At 38.4% G+C, this 23,930-nt stretch overlaps 1 protein-coding gene across 7 annotated transcripts in view; it reads left to right on the top strand.

Annotated features, from left to right (window-relative positions):
- PTGER3 (prostaglandin E receptor 3) overlaps positions 1 to 23,930 on the top strand; it is a 182,954-nt gene that overhangs the window by 127,342 nt on the left and 31,682 nt on the right. For 4 of the 7 annotated variants that reach the window (XM_042952152.1, XM_042952151.1, XM_042952157.1 and 1 more), the window contains one exon: positions 10,348 to 10,507. The exons of the other annotated variants lie outside the window; for them this stretch is intronic. In XM_042952152.1, coding sequence (XP_042808086.1) covers positions 10,348 to 10,375 — 28 coding nt within the window. In that variant the 3' untranslated portion in view covers positions 10,376 to 10,507. The remainder of the gene's footprint in view (positions 1 to 10,347; positions 10,508 to 23,930) is intronic. 7 annotated transcript variants of the gene reach the window in all.

Genomic DNA, 23,930 nt, shown 5'->3' with positions numbered 1-23,930 from the left:
TACCTTTGGCATCCTTTTGTGGTGGCTTTTATGATAGCCAAGTAGGATCTATTGCGAGTACATTGTCACATTAGTGACAGTTTTTTAAACCAGTGTTTGTTTGATTTTTTTTCTATTTTGTAAATGTCACCTTTTTGCTAGCATGCTCAGCAGAAAGGATGGTTGCAATACTTTTTTAACATGAAGTTAGGTCTAATGACTTTTAGATCTTTGTATTTCCCTGGGTAGACTGATGTTCTGAATTTTTAAGAATTCATTTCAAGTCGTAGTCAAACACTTCCAGCCATTGTTTAGCATTCTGGGTGTAACTGGTTGAACCAGAGGACATGGCCCATGTTTTGGGGATATGCTGACAGATCCCACAGCTGCGACACTGTCAGTCAGCCATATGCTTTTAGGCAGAACACAAATGTCATTTAGGGTTTGGCAGCAGAAAAGGCAAATGAGATAATTTTGAGCACAGGAGATTCTTTTGAATTAAAACTGCAGACCTTAATTTTCCTAGAGAAGTGCTTTCCTTTCATTGTTTTCAGTTTCTAACAAAATCAATAAGGTAATAAGGTTGTGATCATGTTGAAATTATTTAGTAGTCCTTATTAATAATAATAAGCCACAATTATAGAATGCCTGATAAACATTAGGCAATATATTAATTGTTACATGAATTATCTCAATTGATCCTCACATTAATTCTATGAAGCTTGTACTATAATGATCTGTGTTTACAGATGAAGACATTGAATTTACAGTTTGTAAGTGGTGTAGTTGGCACTTCAATTCAATTCTCTGATTTTTTTTCGTGGTTACCAAACATATTTAATGAATGAATTAATAAATACATTCTATAAATCCATCCAGATTCTCATAAGCTAGATTCTAAAGTAAGTTCAGATCCATAAACTTTCTAGTTTGGGAGTTCTGAATGTGGACTACACATTAAAATTATTTAGGAGAGGTTTTAAAACCACTGATTTTATTAGTATCATGTGGGGATCCAGGGAATTTGTTTTTTTAAAAACCTTCATAGACGATTCTAATGTGCAGCCATTATTCAGAACAACTGCCCAATCCCTCCTATTTTTTTTTAAGTTTATTTATTTACTTTGAGAGAGGGTGCAGAGGGGCAGAGAGAGAGGGGGAGACAGAGAGAATCCCTAGCAGTCTCCTTCCTGTCAGCACAGAGCCCAATGCAGGGCTCAATCTCATGAAATCAAGTCACATGCTTAACTGACTGAGCCACCCAGGTGCCCCCAGTCCTCTGATTGTTAATAGATATATTTCCTTGCGAAACTCTCTTCAATAAGAGAAAATGAAGAACACTAATACTCCTTATAGGAACCCTTTTTTAACTTGATACATTTTTCTTTTCCCAATTTGTAATACCATATAACGGTATTCAAAGATATCTTTAAAAGCCTACAAGAAAAACATCTTTGTCAAGTAGCTATTGATTGGTCTGAATAATTGCATTTCTCCTGTGAATTAATACATCTACAGACGATCTGATATCTACCTCTCTTCCTAGCTTCATTTTATGCAAACTCTACACATCAAACTGTAACTCTGTAGGCTCTCATATTTCTGGAACTTCCCTTGTGCTTCTACCAGGAGTGATCTGCATTTACCCATATGGTAGGACCTTCTCATGGGACCTTTGGAGACTCATCCAAGTAGAATGAAGTTCTCCTTCCTCTGTGATTCCATGTCAATTTGTATATATTTTGATTATACATATTTTTAGTATAGCTTTTTAAAGAGTAATATATACTTAAGTTAAAGATTAAAACAGTAAAAAATGGTTTACAGTGTAAAATCTGTCTCCCATTCATGCTTTGACATACAGACCTTTCATAAGGCAATAGCTATTCCCACCATAATTAATACAGAGAGAAACACACACATATATATACATAGCTCTTTGGGTTTTGCAAGATTGAAAGCCTCTCTAGCAAACACAGTGTTCTGCACCTTGCTTTCTTCACGTAAAAATATCTTAGGCTTCTTTCTATATTAATATACAAACCTTATTATTTTAATAGCTCTATTTTAATATGACATATCATAGTTTACCTAACTGGCTTCTCATGATGGACACTTTGGCTGTTACTAGCTATTACAAACAATGTTGCTAGGGGCGTCTGGGTGGCTTAGTCAGTTGAGTGTCCCACTCTTGATTTTGGCTCAGGCCATGATCCCAGGGCCATGGGATCAAGCCCTGCCTCCATGCTCAGTGTATAGCCTTCTTAGGATTCTCTCTCTCTCTCTCTCTCTCTCTCTCTCTCTCTCTTTCTCTCTCTCCCTCTGCCCCTCTCCCCTGCTTGTGCACTCTCTCTCTCTGTCTATAAAAATAAAATAAATCTTAAAAAAACCCGTTGCTATAAGTATCTTTGCTGGTACATTTATGTAGAGTGGATAAGGCTGGGCTTTTGAAGTTAGATCTCCTGGGTTTGAACCTTGGCTCTGTATCACTAGCTCTTACTGTTTTAATCAAGTATTTAACCTCTGTATGCCCCAGTTTCCTCTTATGGAAAATGGGAATTTGGTAATAATTTCAGAAGGGTTTTTTGAGGATTGAGAAAACTGCTACTTGAAAAGAACTTTAATGTTTAGTATAGAGTAAACACTCAGTGGTATTTACTACTATAATTGTAAAGACCTCATGTCTTTCGGCACATGTGTGAGTATATCTTCAGGATATTTTCCTGGAAGTGGAATTCTTGGGGCAAAGGGTGTGTGCATTTATAAGCTTAATAGATACCCATCTTGACTGGGCCCTTCAGAAACAGACCCTGAGACAAGGACCCAAATACACATAGTTTACTCAGGTGATGAGGGAAAGTCAAACAGGGAAGTGCGAATGTGAGGCAGGGAAGGAAAGGAGCCAGTAATGGGCATATCAGCAAGCCATTCACGACTTTGAGTATGCGGAGCTCAGGATTTCTGAAACCCTAGGGAATTCTAGGAGCCAGTATTGACACAAATCTCAGGGTAACCCTATTCAGAGGGTGAAGGAACTGGGCTATTGGTGCATTGACTTCCATCCTGTCATGTCAGTCATTGTCTGAAGGCCACTGTATGATCCTGGGAGTAAGGACTTCTGAGGACAGAGCAGCACTCTGCCTTAGGTTCTGGTAGTAATGGGATTGTCTGTAGATAATTTAAAAGGAGTAACAAAATTGACTAAACGTCATTCTAAATTTATCATTATGGTGTGCTAGGAATTCTCTATAACCTCAGTTATAAAATACTCCTCTCCTCACAGGTACTTCCCACTGTGCTTCCCTACGTTCCACTGCCTGGGAGGGATTAACTCCCTAACACTTCTGGCCTATTTCACAGGCAGGCACAGGGGGGTTTATGAGCCAGAGAAGAAAAGAAACACAGGTGCTGCCAGCTGGAAGCCTGAACAGCATGAACTAAAGGACAAGGAAGAGAGAATATGGTCAGAGCACCAACAGTATCTGCTAGAGTTGAACCCGCCCCACTTAGACCATCTACACAAGTGCTTGAACATTTGTCTTGTTTCAAGTCTTGCCCATGGTAATGAGAATTACCCCTCACTGCTGTCTTTTATGACCACCCCTGAGTGGAGCTGTGTTTCATAAGTCTATTTTTAGCTTATGGGATACATTGAGCCAACCCATTCGTGAATCAGACCTGGGTTTTATCATCCTCTGACAACTGGTATTGGGGTACTCTCTGTAAAATCTTGGGCATGACCTGAGTGAGATATATTGGTTAAACAAGTTAGGTAATATGGGGGGCTGGGCCACCGGTTCATGTAACTTAGTTGTTCCTCTGGACATACTCATGCTTGATCACTAATGTACAATGTATCATTGTATGATGGGTTCTTGCTGTGCCCACCCAAGCTAATGACTTGGAGGATCTGATGGTAACCGGCTTGTGATGAGCAGCTCCTGTCAAATTATCAGGAGATGTCTCATGTTTAGGCTAAGTTTCTACTAGGTCCAGTAGTACCAAAAGCTGCTTTTTAAATGGTAAACAGTTCTTTGAAGACTTCTGGCTTTCATATCGTATCCTGATTGATAGTTGAGCCTGCCATTTTTTTTTTTCTCTGAATGCTTATGACACTAACAGCAACCAGCCAATTCTATTGTCCTTATAATTCTCATTATCCCCTTATCTGTCAAGTTCTAGAAATATTGCGTAAGCCAGTGCATGCTCTTCACGCCAACCCATTTTAGTAGGGGGTGATGGCATTTGGAAACTGGGCCACTAACACTGAAATGTATGGACACAGGGATACAGGCAGGGTGCCATCAGCTTCTGCTACAATGTCACTAAAATATCTTCCAAAGAAGGCATTTCATTTCACATGCTCATCAACAAACTGGAAGATACCTGTTTTTATGTATCCTTACCATCTCAATGTATTATGAAATATTTAGTCTTTACTAATCTGATGGGTTTTTAAATGGTACTTCATTGTTGTTTTATATGTATTTCTTTATTGTGAAGTTACATCTATTCGCACATATTAAAACTATTGATATGCCTTTCACTTTGAAAAATCCATTGGCAATCTCTTTTTATATGTTTTTCTCATTTTCAGGAATTGAGGACAAGGACCAAATATTATAACAAAAGACGTTCCCATTTCTCTTATCACTCAGGAAATCCCAAGGGTTTGGGAACTGTGGTCCAGGAACTGTGGACACAGACCGAACATGTCTGAGAAATATGTTTTGGTCATCTGAATGACTAAATATATATATTCCTTATAAATCACAATATCATAATATACTTCATTTGTTACAATTAATGAATCAGCATCAATATGTTATAATTAACTGAGGTCCATACTTTATTCTGATTTCTTTAGTTTTTATCTAATGCCCTTTTTCTGTTCTAGGCTTCCACCAGGATATCACATTATATTTAGTTATCATGTCTCCTTAGGTCCCTTTTTGCTGTGACAGTTTCTCAGATGTTCCTGGTCAGGTATTTTGTAGACTGTCTTTGTATTTGGAATTGCCTGATGTTTCTCTCATAATTGGACTGGGACTATGGGTTTCTGGGAGAAAGATGACAGAAGTAAAATGCCATTGTCATCACATCACATCAAAAGCACATACTATCAACATTATTTATCATTGTTGATATTGACCTTGATTAACTGATAAGGTAGTTTTTTTCAGACTTCTCCACTTTAAAGTTACTCTTTGTGATAGTTAATTTTATGTATCAACTTAAGTGGGCTAAGGGATGCCCAAATAGCCAATAACACTATTTCTGGTATGTCTGTGAGGGTGCTTCCGGAAGATACCAGCATTTGGGTCAGTAGACCTAGTAAAGAAGATCTGCCCTCACTGGTGTGGGTAGGCATTATCTAATGCATTGAGAGCCCAAACAGAACAAAAAGGGGAAGGATGAATGCTCTCTCTTCTTGAACCAGCATCCCTCCGTACCCATGCACTCCTGTAATCTCAGTTCTCAGGCCTATGGCCTCAAACTGGGAATTACACCACTGACTCACCTGATTCTTAGTTCTTCAGGCTTTGATTTATATCACCAGCTTTCCTGGTTACCCAGCTTGCTGATAGCTCATTACATATATAATTAATTATATAATATATATTTCCCATTGGTTCTGTTTCTCTAGAGAAACATGACTAATACACTCCTCCCCTCTCCCTTGTCCTTTTCATACTGTACTCTTGGAGAAAAAAATTGCTATGTGCAGCTCACACTAAGAAGAAGTGGGGAAGGACGCCTGGGTGGCTCAGTTACGTGTCTGACTTCAGCTCAGGTCATGACTTCACAGTTCGTGGATTTGAGCCCTGAGTTAGGGTCTGTGCTGACAGCTCGAATCCTAGAGCCTGCTTCGGTTTCTGTGTCTCCTTCTGTCTCTGCCCCTCTCCCATTCTGTCTGTCTGTCTGTCTGTCTGTCTCTCTATCTAGAATGAATAAATTTAAGAAAAAAGAAAAAGGAGTGGGAAATTGTGCTCAGCCTCCTTGAGGATGAAGGATCTACATAAAATTAAATTATTTGGGATTCCTCCATATGGGAGATTTGTCTGTTCTCTCCCACTTATTTATTCAATCATTTGTTTATATCAGTATGGACTCATGGGTATTTATTTATTTTATACTTTGGATTTTAATCTAATAAGATTTTATTTTGTTGCTTAAAATGTTTCTTCCTTGGCCACTGGGAGTTCCTTTAGTTGGTTTCTGTGTCCTTTTGACATATCTCCATTATTGTATGCTTTGATTTGTTCTTTACACATCCTTACTTTTTTGGCACTCGAAGATGGTGTAGGTTTATTTTGTGTAATCCTTACCACAATCCTGAGTCAGCCATTCCTCTGAGGAACCCTGGTTCTTTTTATTGGAAACAGGATTAGAAGCCAAAATCTGGGCTCTAGATATGCCTATTACTACTGGGGTTAGATTCAGTAAACCAATACAATATGGTTTATTTAATAAACAAGTTTCTAATGTAATTCACAATATGTTGAAATATTCTCTTCTTAGTTATAATTGCAAATTAAAGGCATGTATCCTCAAGGTTGTTACAGCATGTCCAATTATGTACTGGATGTAGAATATTTTAGAGCTTTTTAAGTGTGTGCAGACACTGTACATTTCTAAGAGAAAAGAAACATCTTTCTGACATCCACATGCTCTGGGTTTTTCAGACTAGAAAAGAAAGACCAAAATGCCAGTTTGGACTCTAAAATGCCTTGCAGTACAGAGATCTTCCATAACTAAAATAAAAATAACCACAAAATCTGTGACCATCACCCTATCTTATTACCAATTTTTGAACACCTCCACTATTGGTGAACAGAATGACATTTGGTTATTACAGGTGACCTAACGTTCAATGACCATAAATGCCCTTGACAATGAAAGTGCTGTCTTGTGACTCTAATCTAATCGACTTGCTAAGCACAGGAAAAAGTTGGCACCTTCCTATGGCATTGATTAATGAGGAAACACTTGGTTTCACAGTTAATGTGAATTATTATAACCCCTGGGTACCTATTATTTTTATAAGAAACAGCTCTGTGTGATGTTTACATTTAGTGATGTCTGCATTCATAACACAAGAGCCACACCTCTATATGACTTCACTTCATTGAGAAAATGCAACTTGGGGTTAATTTTTGGAAATGCATGTCATATGCTAAATGCAACTCCCTCATTCCCTTCTTCCCTTTTAGTTTGCCATTGACTTTATTGATGCAAAAGGGATGGGGGAAATCAAACTAACCTGAACTAACTGTCTCATTCATACATACATTTAATTCAATTCTTAAAGCAGCATTAAGAGCTAAGTATTCTTAACACCTGTTGGAAAGTTGAAAAAAACAGAGATTTGGAAAGGTCAAGTAACCTACTCAAGATTACACAATTATAAGTAGCGATTGTAAAGTTATTATATGGAATATATGCCTGGATCAATTTGACCCCAGAGCTCATCTTTTCCCACTCTGGCAGGAAACTGGCAGCATGTATAAGAATAATTTAAGATGATTTTTAAAATAATATGCCTGAGTTCCACTCTAAGAGATTCTGATTTCATACTTCCAGGGGAGAATCTAGGCATCAGCAAGTTTTAAATTTCCTCCCGTGATACTAATGAGCAATCCCGTCTGAACCAGAGCACTGCACCATTCTGATTTAACTGTCATAATTACACCTAACATTTAGGCTGTGTCCTTAGGGTTTGCAAAGTTATTTTTTAAATACACAGTTTGTTTACTCTTTAAACCAACCCAGCTAGAGATTATTATGCCCATTTTTTCTAGAATAGGAAGCAGAGACTCAAGGAGTTTAAACATTTCACTCAATATTACAGCATCAGTAGCTAAAACCCAAGAAAATTTGAAGAGGGCCACCTAATTGTTTTTAATCCTTATTTAGAATATCCTAATCTTGGTCCCATTTGGATCCTTCCATCTCTTTCCCTCCTTCTCTGGTCTATTCTCCAGCCTAGGACTTCAAGAGCTACTTAGATGCCATTTGAAGCTATCAACTACATGTGGATGAGGAATGGTGGCTATGAGAGCTGACTCATTACTAAAGTAACATAGGTTAGTAGTAAAAACAGAGCTGAGGGTAAAAGTTGGACACCTTAGGGAAGTGATTTTATTTCTTGAAGCTTAGGTTCAACAATATAATGGGGGAAATAATAATACTACTCCCACACAGTTTTATCATGAAAATAAGATAAAATAATGTGTAGAAAAGAGGTTTGTAAATTGAAAGGCATGATACTTAATGCTAGTCATTGTTATTTCATTTGTACCGATTAGTTTTGAAGAGTGGTATTAATTTCCCAGGGCTGTTCTAACAAATTATCACAACCTTGTTAACTTCAAACTATAGAAAATTATTCTCTCCCAACTCAGGAGACTGGAAGTCTGAAATTAAGGTGTCAGCAGGGTGAAACGCCTTCTGAAGGCTTTACGAGAAAATCCTCTTCCAGCTTCTAATAAGGGTTGGCATTCCCTGGTGTTCCTTGGTTTGAAGCCACATCATTCCAATCCTTGCTTCTGTCTTCCCATTGCTTTCTCCTGTGTGTTTGTCTCAAATATCCCTCTACTTTTCTCTTACAAGAATATTTGTCATTGGATTTAGGACCCACCCAGATAATTCAGCATTACCTTCTCGTCTCAAAATCCTTAACTGCATGACTTCTGCAAAGAACCTTTTTCCAAATAAGGTAACATTCATAGGCTTCAGGAGTTAATACATGAACATATCTTTTTGGGAGCCACCATTCAACCCACTACAGACATTACAAGTATTTCTCTTAAACTAAACATGCCACTGTCTGATTAACTACTGATTACCAATACATTTAATTTCCAAACCTTTTACATGGTAAATAAGATCTTCATTCCCTCAAGTCAGCCCTGCCCATCCCCCAGACAACTGCACAGAACTCCCTGCCATTTCCTGGATATTCCTTGCACTCTCCTACCCCTGTGCCTTTATACATGCTATTTCTGTTACTTGCCTTCCCTCTCCTTCTGGACCTCATCACTATTTTTTGCCTTCTTCTGTGAAGTATTTACTGATTATCAAAAAAGACTGCTCATTTTCTTTCCAAATCTGCTAGCTTTCTTGGCTTTCTACCTCTGATCTGGCATTTACTACAGGTTGAACTTTACCACTGGAGCGGAGCACCTGTTCACTTTCCCAGTAGATTGAGCTTGTTTTTGTTATGTCCTCAGGATACAGAAGTGACTCATTCATCTTTGTACTGCCCACTGCATGAGGCCCATGACCAGGCACATGGCTGGTTCTCACCAAAGCTGGTGAACCACAGGGGATGGTGAATAACACTTCTCTTGGGTTCCTCAGTCTACTACCGTGTGGGGGCAGCTGAAGGGCCCTGGAATCCCATTTCCCTTTCAGTGGTGCAAATTATATTATTACATTTGTCTTATTCTCTTTATTTGGCTTATTATTATCATCATCATTATTCTTTCCATAAGGGCCCCTTTTCTCCCTTTTCTCACTTGCTAGTTTATTTTTTCGTGATCAACTTTTGTGTGTTGTAGGGTTTCTTCTATAAAAGTATTATTCTTTGACGGAGTTATAGTTTTCCTGTCAGTGATAAGTGATATTACTCACATCATCTTAGTTTAGTAAACACTTTGTATGAGGGAGGGGAAGGCAGAGAGAAGCTGTGAGTCTCCGTTCTCCTCAGATCTCAGCTCTGTGCTTTGACTTTGGTTTTATCTTTTTGAAGTTCAACACATTTGTTTTTCTATTTGTTTTTTCTCATCCTTTTTATGGCTAAATCCCTGTTCAGTCTTAGATTCAAAATCCAAAATTAGGTTTGGGAAAAAGTAAACAGATGATTGAATGTTGTCCTACTTCCTGAATACTACCAATGCTGCATGTGCTGTGTATACTCCACATAATTTATTAAAAGATTTTCCTTTGGAAGGGAACACTTCTCAGATTCTCCTAGATTGAATAGTGGTCCTCACATGCTTCCTGGACTGTAAATCCTTTGCAAGTAGAAACTGTCTGTGGCCCATCTCTAATCATGTTATCAACACAGTGCCAGGCACGTACTAGGTAATCAAAAAAGTTTCACAAATCATTGAATGCAAATATCTGTCTTGGGAACTGGCAAAACTTCAGTAGCCAATGGATACCTTTGATTTCTCTTTCCTACTGTAATACCTATTCAATGTTGTGATGGCAATCTACTTGAAATAATCTGTTTTTTTACTAACAGAACATCTAGAGAAGCCCAATGAAAGTCTTGGTCAAACCAATGCCTTTCACAAATCCTGTTCTATACGACACAACTCCATACAAAAGCAATGCTGACGACTATTCATTTTCTTACAGCTCCTCCAATCCTAAGTTGGGAATTTAAACTCCATTTAGGACTATGGGGATCTGAATAACAAGACAGAAGGCTACCACACTCCAAAGCAATCTTCTCCAAAAATCGACATCTGTCAGTGTTTCAAGTTTCAGCTTTGGCACTTGAGCCTCTAAGTTCAAGGTGAGATCTCTGGGGATTGCCAAGGAAATTTATGAGCCCGTTTCTCTCAGCTTTACTTGTAAATCTTTCCCCAAAATCTTGGGCATCAGTCTCATCACATGTGTCACTGTTTCTCCTAAGAGGAGATGATTCGAACTTCACTAAGCTGTAATTCCTGGTATACATCCTTACAGTGTGTCTAAGCTCCTCCTATCTGTTTCCTCCTGCTGGTCCAACATATATTGCAACTAACAGTCGAATATCAAACCACTTAGGTTGAGACCATCAGCACCTTGTCACTTGGGCTTGGAGAGGCCCATGCAAGATAAATTGGTCATGAATTTCAATTACCTTCCAGTACAGGCTTGTCACTCTTCCTGGAGCATACAAAGTTCCATATGGCAGTGGTCTCCTACAGAAAACTGTGCTTGTGTCTTTCACTCTTCTTCTTTCTTAAAATTGAAATATAATCTGGAAGGCAATTCCCATGTTAACGTATGCACCAAACTGCATGCTTAACATTTCGTGTCTCACCTCAGACAGGATACGAATAGGATCTTAATAGAAATGCTTAATGCAATATGTTCACAGTCTCTTTCCTCCATCAATTTATCACTTATACACAGTTACAATATAAAATTATCAACAGAAGGGATATAAAAACAAACTTAAGGAGTCTTTGGTGGTTCAGTCTACATTTAGCATTACTCAGAGCTGTGGACACTCGGTCATTGGTTCCTGTACACTACAAGAGCCTGATACCCAGGATGAGGATACAAAGCAGCCACGCTTCAAGGTCCAGCCATGTTATATGTATATATATATACATATATATATATGTGTATATATATATATATACACACACATATATATATGTATAAGTATATATACATATATATATGTGTTTATATATATATATATATATGTATATATGTGTGTGTGTGTATATATATATATATATATATATATATATATATAGCAGAAAACATCTCCTTCTCCCTTTAGCTCCAGCAGCCTGCCCGCCCACAAAGAAGGAAATAGTTACTGTGCATGATAGGAGCTTGGGGTTTGGCAGTGATCCAGCAAAGAAATAGGGACAGAGGTCTGTAAGATAAGAAATAAAATTAAAGTTAATCTGAAACAGGCTCTGTATCTAAATAAATGTGCCAAAGAAAATTAGGGATAAAATTGGTAGCTTTGGGTTATTTTTGCAACCCAAGGCTGCACCTCCATGGGAAAGACTGTTGCCACTGAGATGTGGGTGAGGCACCCTCCAAAGTCCTTACCGTTCAAAGACCACCTGGGATGCACTCAAAATTCCTACCATTACACTCGCTGCATCTAGAAAGTCTGTTAAAATGTTGAGGAATCTGACATTGAATCACTGAAAGATATAGTATAGTTACACCCAAAAAAAACTGGTGTTAACTTTATGTATTTTCTCTCCTAGGTTATTTGTTTAATTTTGCCTTTTTTACCTCTGGTCTTTTCATCCGCATCCCTTAGTTCAGGTCCTTAAGCATTTTCTCATGAAGGTTATTGGAATAACCCCACAAAACCCTGTTTGGTTTCTACCGCAGTCTTCTGCAACTTACTGTTCACACTACTGCCAGTATAAACCCAGATTTGGTGCTATTAATCCCCTGCCTAATGCAAAGTGCTCCCCTTGCCTGCAGGGTAAAATCCAGGCAGAAGCATAAAACCCCTTTATAATCTGGTCCATGCTTATCTCTTCCCACTCCTCAATCACTCAGAACTTCTTGTAGTAGTTCCAAAACACAGCGGGGCTCTGGGCCTCTCTGTCTTCTCCCCTGTGGTTATCCTTTAGCCTGGGAGACTTCCCTTCTTCCAAGGCTGATTGGTTCCCATTCCATCTTTGAGACTCAGCCTGGGTGCTCTTTCTTCAGGAAGCCTTCTTCTACTTTTGGAGACAATTATATGCACTGTGGGTTATGATAGCATCCGGTTTCGTCCCTTCATCACAACTAATCACATCGCATCCCAACTGTAGATAGAGTTGTCTGTATCCTTCACTAAACAGAGACAACATGAATCAAGGACTGTATTCCCAGGATCTGGTGGCACATGCTAAGTACAGAAAAGGTGCTTAATGAACATTCTTTGAATGAATCTACATGTTCAGGCATTTTCACATATATTATGTCTTCCCATCTTTCCAACAACAAGCCTCACCCTGTCCTATTATACAGGAATGGTCTAATTCTTGGTGCATTACTTAAATATCAGGCAGAGGGGCAGGTCAACATTATTACCTCAGACAATTGAAGGAGAGAGGATATCAGGATGTGAAGTGGTTGATGAAAAGGGAGATTTAAAAGAAAGAAAAGGAGATCTTACGACTTTACAAATCTGATGTTATAACGAATTAGTTCTTTTCTTATTTGAAATCCTAGAGGGAAAAAGAGATATGGGGTGGTATTCGTGCATAGTGTTAACTCAATAATATGTTCACTATTCTATGTGCTTTCATGCATTAACTCATCAATCCTTAAAAACATTCCAGGTGATAAATACTATTGTTATCCTCATTCAACAGATGAGGAAACTGAGGTGCAGAACAATAATTTGTCCAGGGCAAATAGCTAGTAAGTGGCACAGTGATGATTATAAAGGTAGGCAGTCTGAAACCAAGACAACTATGCTCATAAGCATTTCACTATGTTATTTCTATATGATGCAGTTAAAATGCAGAGGGACAAATATTTTTAAATGCTACAGCAGTTGCACAGATTCTGATGGCAGATTGGTGGTCAGCAAAGCCTTCACGGAATAGGTGAGGAATGACCATGTCTTATAGGAGTAGGGATGGACCGAGGAAGCAGGAAGTGTAAACGTACTTTAGGAAGGTGAGATGGTGTCTGTAAAGATGAGGAGGATGTGGAGAAGAATCTGTCATCTTGGTCTGGAGCAGTATTTATGACTATGGCAAATGAAAGGGAGAGGAGAGAAACAGGAAGATCATGTTAGGCGGCAGTGTGGGCTGCCTGAGTCTACACTCAGTAGTGTTGCCCAGCAGAGATGTGGGGGTGGTCTACGTTGATAAGACCAGAGTAGCCTTCACATGAGCAAATATGGCCATGAGCCTCAACTGGGCAATTCTCAGAGCCAGCAAAGGACAGGGATGCTTGGGAGACCTATATACACACTACCAGGGTAAGAGATGTTGATAGACTGCATCTTCCCACCACCCTCTTTTTATATCAGTTGGGACATGGAGGTTCAAATAGATTAAGTGATATAACTAATATTGTCTGTCTCTTTAGCAGCGAGGTTAGGACTAGAAACTAGGGGATACAGTATTTTCCTTTAAAGAGGAGATGATCTTCCAGGGAGATAAAATCAAATACACAGACATGCTGATATCAAACACAGCACAGCATTCCAATAAATGCAAAACAAACAAACAAACAGAAGTTACACAATTAAAAATCTAAGTTCTGGGAGGTTGGCTGAGCAAGGATGGAGAACAGGAATTCTGGAAGTTTTTCTGGAGACCAGTTTTTTTGTGAGGTGATAGACTTTGGTTAGAGGTGTGTAGAGACTGGGAGAAGTCAGTTCCTGAGTGAAGGCATGTCTTAGGGTACAGTGATGTGTATACACCAGTCTGGTGGGTTGTAAGGGCAGGCATATTGATATAGAGGAGACATGGAGAGGAGACATACAGAATGAAGGTCAAGCTACTGCATTCATCAGTGGTAGAACCAAGGACAAGTTCAATTATTTTAGCTCATCTATAAAATGAAGGTAGAGATTTTTAACACATACTAGTTATTATAATTATAGAGTCATTTTATGACAGTGTGATATATAGCATGGATTGGTGTCCCTGGGTCTCCTCTTTTTCTTTTTTTTTTATTCATTGGATAAATACATGAGTGAATAAATGGATGAATTCCCAGCTGGATTTTTTTCAAACCCATCTGAGCAACGGAAATGGGGCACTCGTCAGTACATTCAAGCATGATCTGGTAAAACATACCTCACTGCCCCTAATCTCCTCTTATATAGCTTGCTGAGGAGGAGAAAGGAAAGGAGAAAGCGTTACCATGACCCATGAGAGATGAGGACTGTCTGATGAACCAAATAGAAGATGCCATAGATTTTTGGGTACCCTTCTCTAACTTTCTGAGAAACATACACCTTCATCAGATCCATGGCCAGAGCAGTGTTGGATCCTTATATATTATACCAGGAGCATCGAGTTTTATTTCTACTCAAACTACAGGGAAAGAAATCAATCGCGCATCCACATTCAATGTTTCAAGCCATATGCTGAGATATTTTCTCAGGTTTGGCCCTGTAACACCTAAATGTTGTTCCTGTTTGTACTCTGCTTTCTTAAGGAGAATCTGGATGTCTCCAATCCTGTGGGCACTTAATGACTAATCATAAAAATTAGGAAAAATGTTCAACAGTGTAAAGCATCATAAAATCTTAAGATTGGATGGGATTTTAAGGTAATTTGGTTTAAGGGTTTCCAGAATTTGAGATTTCAAGAACTAGTAAAATTTCAAAAAGCAAAACAAAATAAAAGAAAAATAGATAATTGGTCTAGGATGGCTACATTAATTTCTTAGAGCAGCCACACAAGTCATCACAAACTAGGAGGCTTAAATAATAGAAATGTATTGTGTCAAGATTCTGGAGGCTAGAAACAGAGATCAGGGTGTGGGCACATTTGGTTCCTTCTGAGGGTTGTGAGGAAGAATTTGTTCCATGCCTCTACCCTAGGTTCTGGGGGGTTGCTAGCATTCTTTGCCATTCCCTGGCTTGTAGATGGCATTCTCCCATTATCTCCACTTCATCTTTCCTTTGTATGTATATGTCTCTGTGTCCAAATTTCCCCTTTTTATAAAGACAGGGTCATATTGGAGTAGGGCCCACCCTAATGACTTCATCTCGACTTGATCATCTCCAAAGACTGTATTTCTAAATAAGGTCACATTCACAGGTACTGGAGATTAAAACTTCAGCTAGGGGACTGAATTCAATCCCTAACAATGGCCAACTTGTAATTTAATTAAGGATAAAAAAATACAAACAAACCTGAAATCTATTATCTTATTCTTTTCAAACAGGAGATATTTTAATGCCAAAACTTTTAGGAATGTTATCATTTCATTGCAAAGGGCAGTCTTTCCCAGAAGAATCAGGTGCAGCCTTCTACCAAACAGCATGAGAGCAAGGACTGCATTGCTCTTACTTCCTAATCTTACTCTGGTTTTACAGGGACTTTGTCACCGACTGCCAGGATCTGTGGAAAGCATTTATTTGGCACCCTTGGTCTAGTACAACTGCTTGACCACTGCTGAAAGTCCCTTTGTGAAATTAGCTTGAGCTTTGAAACTCTCGTTGTCTTCTATGATGACAGATGCAAACAAAACAGTCTGTCATGAGGATACAGTGTCAACTTGATGTCACAGTCCTGTACATAACATTATGTGAGACCTGGCTCCTTTCCTGTTCTCTATATTTTCTTCCTCAAGTATGCTCTGAGCTCTTTCTGTGAAACAGAACTTTGTTTTTGTGAAATCTTCACTTCAGGGACTGAGCAGAGCATTCTAAAACGTCTTTGCAAAATCTGGAATCCAAATTTCAGCTTTGCATCTCCCAAACTCGTTGATTCAATTAGCCCTTATGTTGGATTTTTCGTGATTTTGTAGTTGCATGGAATAAGGAGTTACTGCTATTCATAAGCAACTAGTTGAATCCTGGAACCACTCATCTTATTTAGGGATAGAGACAAGCTTGTTCAAACCTTTAGAATACTAACCACATTGAGGCCCTTGGATGGCTCAACCTGTTGAGTGTCTGACTCTTGATTTCAGCTCAAGTCATGATCTCACAGTTTGTGAGATGGAGCCCTGCATGGGGCTCTATGCTGACAGCCCAGAGTCTGTTTGGGGTTCTCTCTCTCTCTCCCTCTTTCTCTGCCCTTCCCCTTGCAGATGCTCTGTCTCTCTCTCTTTCAAAATAAATAAATAAACTTTAGAAGAAAAGGGTACTAACCACATTAACCTTAGATTGTTAGCTTTGTTATTCATGCCCAGCAAAAGACTTTCTCAGAAAGCCCTATACACACAGAGGGTGAACTATCAACTATCAAGTAGTTTTGAGAAAATAAAAAAAGGAGAGGTAAAGATCATGACCTATAAATTACTTATTCATGTCTTCTAGTTGTCATTTCTGTGTCAGAATTCTGTCCTCTCACTATGGTGCTGAGGGAGTATTCAAAGTTAAAATATCAAGAGAGAAACTTTAAGGAGAGAAAAACAAGGGAATGCTAAGAAAGTCATGTTTCAGGTTAAAAGATTGGACCTGGTATCAGACCCAGTGGTTTGAGCCCTGCCTCTGCCCCTTTACAGTCACATTTTCTGGGGCACAAAATGTACATTCTTTGAGTCTCATTTTCACCATTTATAAAGTGGAATTAATAACATCTACTCCAGGGGCACCTGGGTGAGTCAGTTGGTTAAGCATCTGGCTCTTGATTTAGACTCAGATCATGATCTCTCTGTTCATAGGTTTGGGCTCCACGTTGGGCTCTGTGCTGACAACGCAGAATCTGCTTGGGATTCTCTCTCTCCCTCTCTCTCTGCTCTTTCCCCACCTTCATGCATGCATGCTCTCTCTCTCAAAATAATTAAATAATACCTTTAAAAAATAACATCTACTCTATAAGTCTCTCATAAAGATGAGTAGATCTCTGAAGGGGATAGGAGTGGCTTTCAAGGGAGAGATTTCAAAAAACAGAGTAACTTTAATGTTCTTTTGCTTAAAGGTGAGCTTTCAACCAAATGGCACAGGAATTTAAAAATCCACAGTATTTTTAAAAATTCTAATTTTCCTCCATGGGTTGAACAAATTATGTAACACATTTTTTTAAGACATATTAAGTTTGCCTTCAACAGGGCAATGAAAATAACCAAATATGCCTCATATCAGACAACCAGAAAGATACTGAAATGTGTTAAGCTATTCAAGGTCACTTAAGACACTGGGAATTCAATGTAGTTTTCTGGCAGACTTGCAGGCTTAAAATGCCACTTGGTATTTAACAGAGTTAAACTGATGATTATCAGAAAACTACATAAGAAATCAAATTTATCAGGCCCTTCAAAAGGTTACTTTCCATTCTGCTGGAAGCAAAATGTGCTTCTTGGCATTTTTAATTTCATTTTACAGCAAGGAAAAAAGATAATGCATTAATTTTACTATTACATGTGGATTAAACATTTTTATTTTGAGAATAAAATTGTTACATCGAGGAAAAAAACAGAATTTGGAGAGTATAATTAAAATATCAGGGAAGCTATCAACAAATGAATTTTCTCTGTTGTTTGTATTCCTAGCAGCAAACGTACTTTCGACCGGAACATTTAGAGAATTTCATTTTGGCAGTAGTTTTCAAAGGAATTTTTCCTGACCTATTTGAACATCTTGTATTATAAAATTCTATCCATTCATGGAAAAGTCTTGACTATTCAGGGAAGAGATTTTAGTCATGTAAAAGGCATTTCACATTCCTGCCTGAACACTGACATATGAACTCAGGGAGCTGGATTTTAGTGACAAAAAATGGTTTCTCTCTATGATCTTGACACCTACCAGGATAAGACAGATGCTGGGGAAAGTCCTGGTGAGGTAGCCTCATCAGGAAATAACAATGTCACAAGAAAAGATGCTCTCTTAGCAGAGCGACCAATATTCTACACTCCATGCACAGCATGTTGGCCCTGTTCCGATATCATTCTTTAAACCGCTGTCACTGCTGAATCAATAGGCTGTGTCCTGTGGGAGAAAGCATCAGGCTCTTCTAGATTAAATCGAGGTGCTGCCTACTTAGCTGCCTGGCTTTGGAAAAGTCTTCACTGCTCTGAGCCTTGGCTTCCTCTATACCATGGGGAAATGTATATCTACCTCATGTGGCTTAGCATGAAAATTAGGTTTGGTAACATAAGGTATTTGGCAAATGATGGGTACCTTCCCTCAGGCTACATTAGGACATTGATCTGGGAACTTTTGGATGGAGCTAGTAAATTAGATCTAATCTGAGCTGTCCTGTTTTGTCCTTAGTTCCCCTCTAGTTTGTACTCAGTAGTAACAGCATAAAAAAAAAGACGAATACTGGACCTTGTTTCTGCTTTCCAAGAGCCAATCACCTAACCGCAGAAAGGATATTGATGAAATCTTGTTCAATATATACTTCAAGATATGCTGTGGGAATGGTGTTTGGTTTGGTGTGGGAATGGTTTCTTTCTAGAAAGCTAGAAAGGAAAACGAAGAAATGTTCTTGCTTTAATGGAGGTTATAATTACTGGCAGAGGACAGAGAGTAGGGTTGTGTTTATCCTTGGAGGGCCTGGTATAATTTATGAGCACACGAAGACTAGAGACGTACTTTCACTTGTAACAGATTTTCTCTGTATGCTTCTCATTTGAGATTGATTGTGCTTGGTACCAGCCATGTTAAATACATGTCAGCAGGTGATAGCCACCGTTTACTAAGTGCCACTCGGTGCCAGGCACTTAGCTAAGCTCTCTGAATACACGATCTTGTTTAAGCGTCAGAACAAAGCTGAGGTAGGGTTATTATCAGCATGTTATAGACAAGGAATCACAGGTTAAGAGAGGCTCACTAACAAGCCTCAAAGCAACAGTGAATAAGTGAGAGAACTGGGACTGAAATACAGGTCTGTCTGCCCCCAGTCTTTTTCCCCCTGAAACTCCACATTTTACTACCTCACTTCTGGGTATTTCACACCAGAGATCGTATAGTAGGTGCTCCATAATACTTGTTCACGGGATGATTATAAAGAAATACATTTCTGTCCTGGAGGAAGCCCTTTCAAAACTGACTCAGACCTATTTCGGGTTTGCCCTTCTCAGTTGAGTGAGAATTTCACGGCAAAGACTGTGTTGATTTGCTGCATTCCCACTTTTAAGGGCAACCTCAAATGTCTTTTTCTAAGACTCATAGCATATGTCTCTCTTACTCAGTTCTTCAAATTATAAAAAGTATTTGCCAAGTATTGTTAGGACCTTTTGGGATCTCAGCTGATGCTCTTATGCTGGCATAATTTTGTAATCTTCCTTTCCTTAGGCTATGAGTAAGGTTGCAAAAAAGACCATGCTATTTTTATGATTGTTGTTGTTAGAGAAAAAGAATTTTGTGCAAGTCCGCAAGCTGTAAAACAAACAGCATGACTCGAGAGCACAGTTCTGGCTCGGCGTTGGGGGTGGGGGGGCAACCACTGTGGAAGGATAAGACACTGACCTTGTTTTCATTCCGTCAAGCAGTTGGGACTGTCATTTGATGTTCCCACATTTTAAAACTGGAGGTGCTTTTTTTTGCTCGTTTTATTTCTTAAGATTCGCCTTTATCAGTTAGAGAAGAGGAGAGAACCTCTACAAAGAGTAACAAGGAGTGAAGGAAAGGGCAGCACTAGAGGTGTTAAACATTTAAATTTCATGGAAATGTTTCTGGCTGTTTTATCAATATTTAACCGTAAGTCCCTGGGTGACATCTCCCGTTGTGGGTGATTGTATTTATAGCAAACTGGAGTATAGGAAATGCGTTCCAAAATCAAAGAGGAATAATTTTTGGATTATTGTTTCTTCATTCTTTTGTTAAACAATCATCAGTTGGGCATCAGTGATAAATGAGAGTCCCTGCCTGTTAGCAGCTCATCGCCTAGGATCAGAAATAGACAAAGGAGTGGGGTAAGTTTTGTGTGACTGGATTTGCTGGTTGTAGATGAAATCCAAAGATGAGACACTTAATGCCCCCCCAAGGGGGAATGTGTCAGGAAAGCCCAGCTTGGGGAAGCTAAAAGTGAGTTTTACAAGATGAGTAGAAGTCACTGTGGCCAAGAAGCAGGTTCCAGAGAGGATAGCATTCAAATAAATAATGAAGAAAGTAAGAGGGCTTACTGTGTTTAAGGTAGGAAAGAAATAGAACAGAACTCCTGTGAATGTATGTGGTGCACAAGATGGAATCACTCACATCCAGCAGTGTGGAGTTGTATAAGTTCTTTATATATTTTGGGTATTAACCCCTTATCAGATCTATCATTTTCAAATATTTTCTCCCATTTGGTGGATTGTTTTTTTGTTTTGTTTATGGTTTCCTTTGCTGTGCAAGAACTTTCATTTTAATGTAGTCCCAATAGTTTATTTTTGCTTTTGTTTCCCTTGCCTCTGGAGATGTATCTAGAAAAATGTGCTATGGCTGTCAGAGAAATTACTGCATGGGTTCTCTTCTAGGATTTTTATCATTTCAGGTCTCTCGTTTAGGTCTTTAATCCATTTTGAGTTGCTTTTTGTGTATGCTGTTAAAAGTGGTCCAGTTTTATTCTTTTGCATGTAGCTGCCCAGCTTTCCCAACACAATTTGTTGAAAAGACTATCTTTCCCCCATTGTATATTGTTGCCTCCTTTGTCATAGATTAATTGACATTATATATGTGCGTCATCTCTGGGGTGTCTATCCTGTTCCATTGACCTAGGTGTCTATTTTTGTGCCAGTACCATACTGTTTCGATTACTACAGATTTGTAGTATATATTGAAATGTGGGATTGTGATATATCCGGACTTGTTCTTCTTTCTTAAGATTGCTTTGGCTACCTGGAGTTTTCTGTAGTTCCATACAAATTTTAGGATTATTTGTTCCAGTTTTGTGAAAAATGATGTTGGTACTTTGATAGGGATTGCATTAAATGTGTAGACTGCTTTAGGTAATATGGACATTTTGATAATATTAATTCTTCCAGTCCATCAGCATGGAATATCTTTCCATTTGTTTGTGTCATCTTCAATTTCTTTCATTAGGATTTTATAGTTTTCAGAGTATGAGGCCTTTCACCTCTTTGGTTAAGTTTATTACTGGGTAGTTTATTCTTTTTGGTGCAATTGTTAATGGTGTTGTTTTTAAAATTTCTCTTTCTGTGACGTTGTTTGTATATAGAAACACCACCAATTCCTGGGTATTAATTTTGCATCTTGCCACTTTACTGTTTCTGTTTATTACTTCTAGTAGTTTTTTGGTGGAATTGTTAAGATTTTCTATGTATCAGGGCACTTGAGTGGCTCAGTTCATTAAGCATCTGGCGCTTGATCTCAGCTCAGGTCATGATCTCATGGTTTGTGGGACTGAGTTCCACATCATGCTCTGCATCGACAGCACAGAGCCTGCTTGAAATTCTCTCTGCTCCTCCCCTACTTTCTCTCTCTCTCTCAAAATAAATATATTTTAAAAATAATTTTAAAAAGACTTTTTTTTTTACATATAGTATCATGTCACCTACAAATAGCGACAGTCTAACTTTGCAATATGAATACCTCTTATTTCTTTTTCTTGGCTGACTGCTGTGGCTAGGACTTCTAGGTCTACACTGAATAAAAGTTAAATGCCAGTTGTTATTACTGTTGTTGCTATTGCCTATTGAATGCTGAGTGCAAGGTCTATCTTTCCTTCAACTTGATGTCCCCCGAAGTCCTTGTCTAGTGTCTGTACATAATAGTCTATCAAGAAATGTTGAATTGAGCTGAATTGAAATGCTATAACATAGAAGCACCAAATGAAGTTTCTGAAAGAGGTGAAGAAGAATTCATGCATGCTTAATGTACAACTTCAAGTAGTCACACAGTAAAGGTCAAATGTCCCAAAGGTGACATTTGGGAATGAAAGACAGGAAAAGAGCTATGGTATAAAGTAAAATGGAAGGTAACTCCTAAAAGTAAAGAAAGAAAACTGACCCAAAAGAAGGAGCCTAAGAAGGAGTCTTCACAGATACCTGGGGCTTTCAAGAGGAAGTTAGTAATCTGACATTTTTCCTTCTTGTCTCAAGTTTTTATCAAGATATAACATGAAGAATCATCTAATAGATTGTCACTGCAAGAAAAAAACTATCAAGCATAAACTTTATAAAAAGAATTATATATTGCCTAGAATGGAAACCTGATCTTAACACCTAATTTCAAATATTATTCAACTGGTATCATGATTCTTGTCTTAATTTTTTGTAGTAATTTAATTTTTTCTGAATGCAAGATATGTTAATCTTTATATACAAACAAAAAATAATTGCCTTTCCATCTTCAAACTAAACTTCTCCAAAAGAGAAATAAGATAATCATATTTATTATTAACAGAACATAAATATAAATCAATAAATGGAGCACAACCTTAAGTGGAAATTCTTTTGGTGCACTGGATTTAGATTTGGGGGCATTAATTTGCATGTTGCAAAGGAGCTATTTAGCATAGATCTAGCTACAGTAGTTCAGCAGCATGGAAATCTAAGTGAAGATGGCATTAAAGAGGGGAAAGACTTCTTTGAACACGAGATAAATTCAGCACCTCTCAAGCATTTTACTTTCCAAATAAACCTCCCAAACCTGCAATGTGCTGTGGCTCACTCTGTCTCCGATGGCTGCAAACTATATGCAGTACCATACTGCATGGCGTTCACAGCACAAGGGTGCCAGGCAGAGAGAAGAAGAATCTCTAAGGAAGACGGATCTTTTTCTCATCTGCACAAATGCATGAAGTAAACATCACTGCTATATCCCATGTCTTTCCATCAGAAGAAAAAAAAATCCCAAGTACACAAATCAAGGCCTACTTTCTTACTACCGAAGATTTGCATGTCCTTTTCCCAGCATCTCTGGTGATGTTTAATTCTTGGAGGGCTGACTGGAAAATGAGGATCGACATAGATACATACATTTATGTGTTCCTGAACTTCCCTACCCTTGTCTGTGGTTCCCTTTGGTGTTTATTATTTATCCTTTGAATGGTGGCTTTCCAGAAGCTTTGAATCTGCCTGAGAGCATAAAAACACTATCTCTCTGGTGCATTTCATGCCTCTTCAGCATCTCCCGCAAAAAAACCATGCGGTGCTTTCTCTGCTCAGTCAGGGGGCTTGTTGGAGCTGTTCTCTACTCAGCTTGGAGAAAGGCCAGGGTGAGACTAGCAAGCATACATGGTAGCATTCCGCTGATTTTCAAAGAGTCAACACCCACAGCTTTGCTTGCTTTGATTACCACCAAAACGAAAGAGACAGAGTTGTTGCTTCATTGCTTTCCAGCCAGGATTAAACCCATATGAAGCTGTCTTTTCCCATCCTTATTTTGAATTGCTCAGTGGAATAAAAAAAAAATATTTCTCTGCCTCTTGTTTACATGCTGGTCTATAGTTTGTATTTGAATATGAGCTTTGGCATATTATGAAACCTAGCATAACCACCCAGCTAGAAAATGATAGCTAACATAAATCAGGCAGCTCCCATGTAAAACAGATTTGTAAAATCTGCTTTATATTTCCTAATGTACCACAGAAAGGATAACAAAACTTTGGAAATTTAAAAACAGAGAGAAATTATTTAAGGACTTCATTGGAAAATAAGTACAAAGAGCAATA

The sequence above is a fragment of the Panthera leo genome, chromosome C1 (assembly GCF_018350215.1).
Source record: "Panthera leo isolate Ple1 chromosome C1, P.leo_Ple1_pat1.1, whole genome shotgun sequence".
Lineage (NCBI taxonomy): Eukaryota > Metazoa > Chordata > Mammalia > Carnivora > Felidae > Panthera > Panthera leo.
The sequence above is the reverse complement of the archived record's forward strand: the minus strand, read 5'-3'. Positions and strand labels throughout refer to the sequence as shown.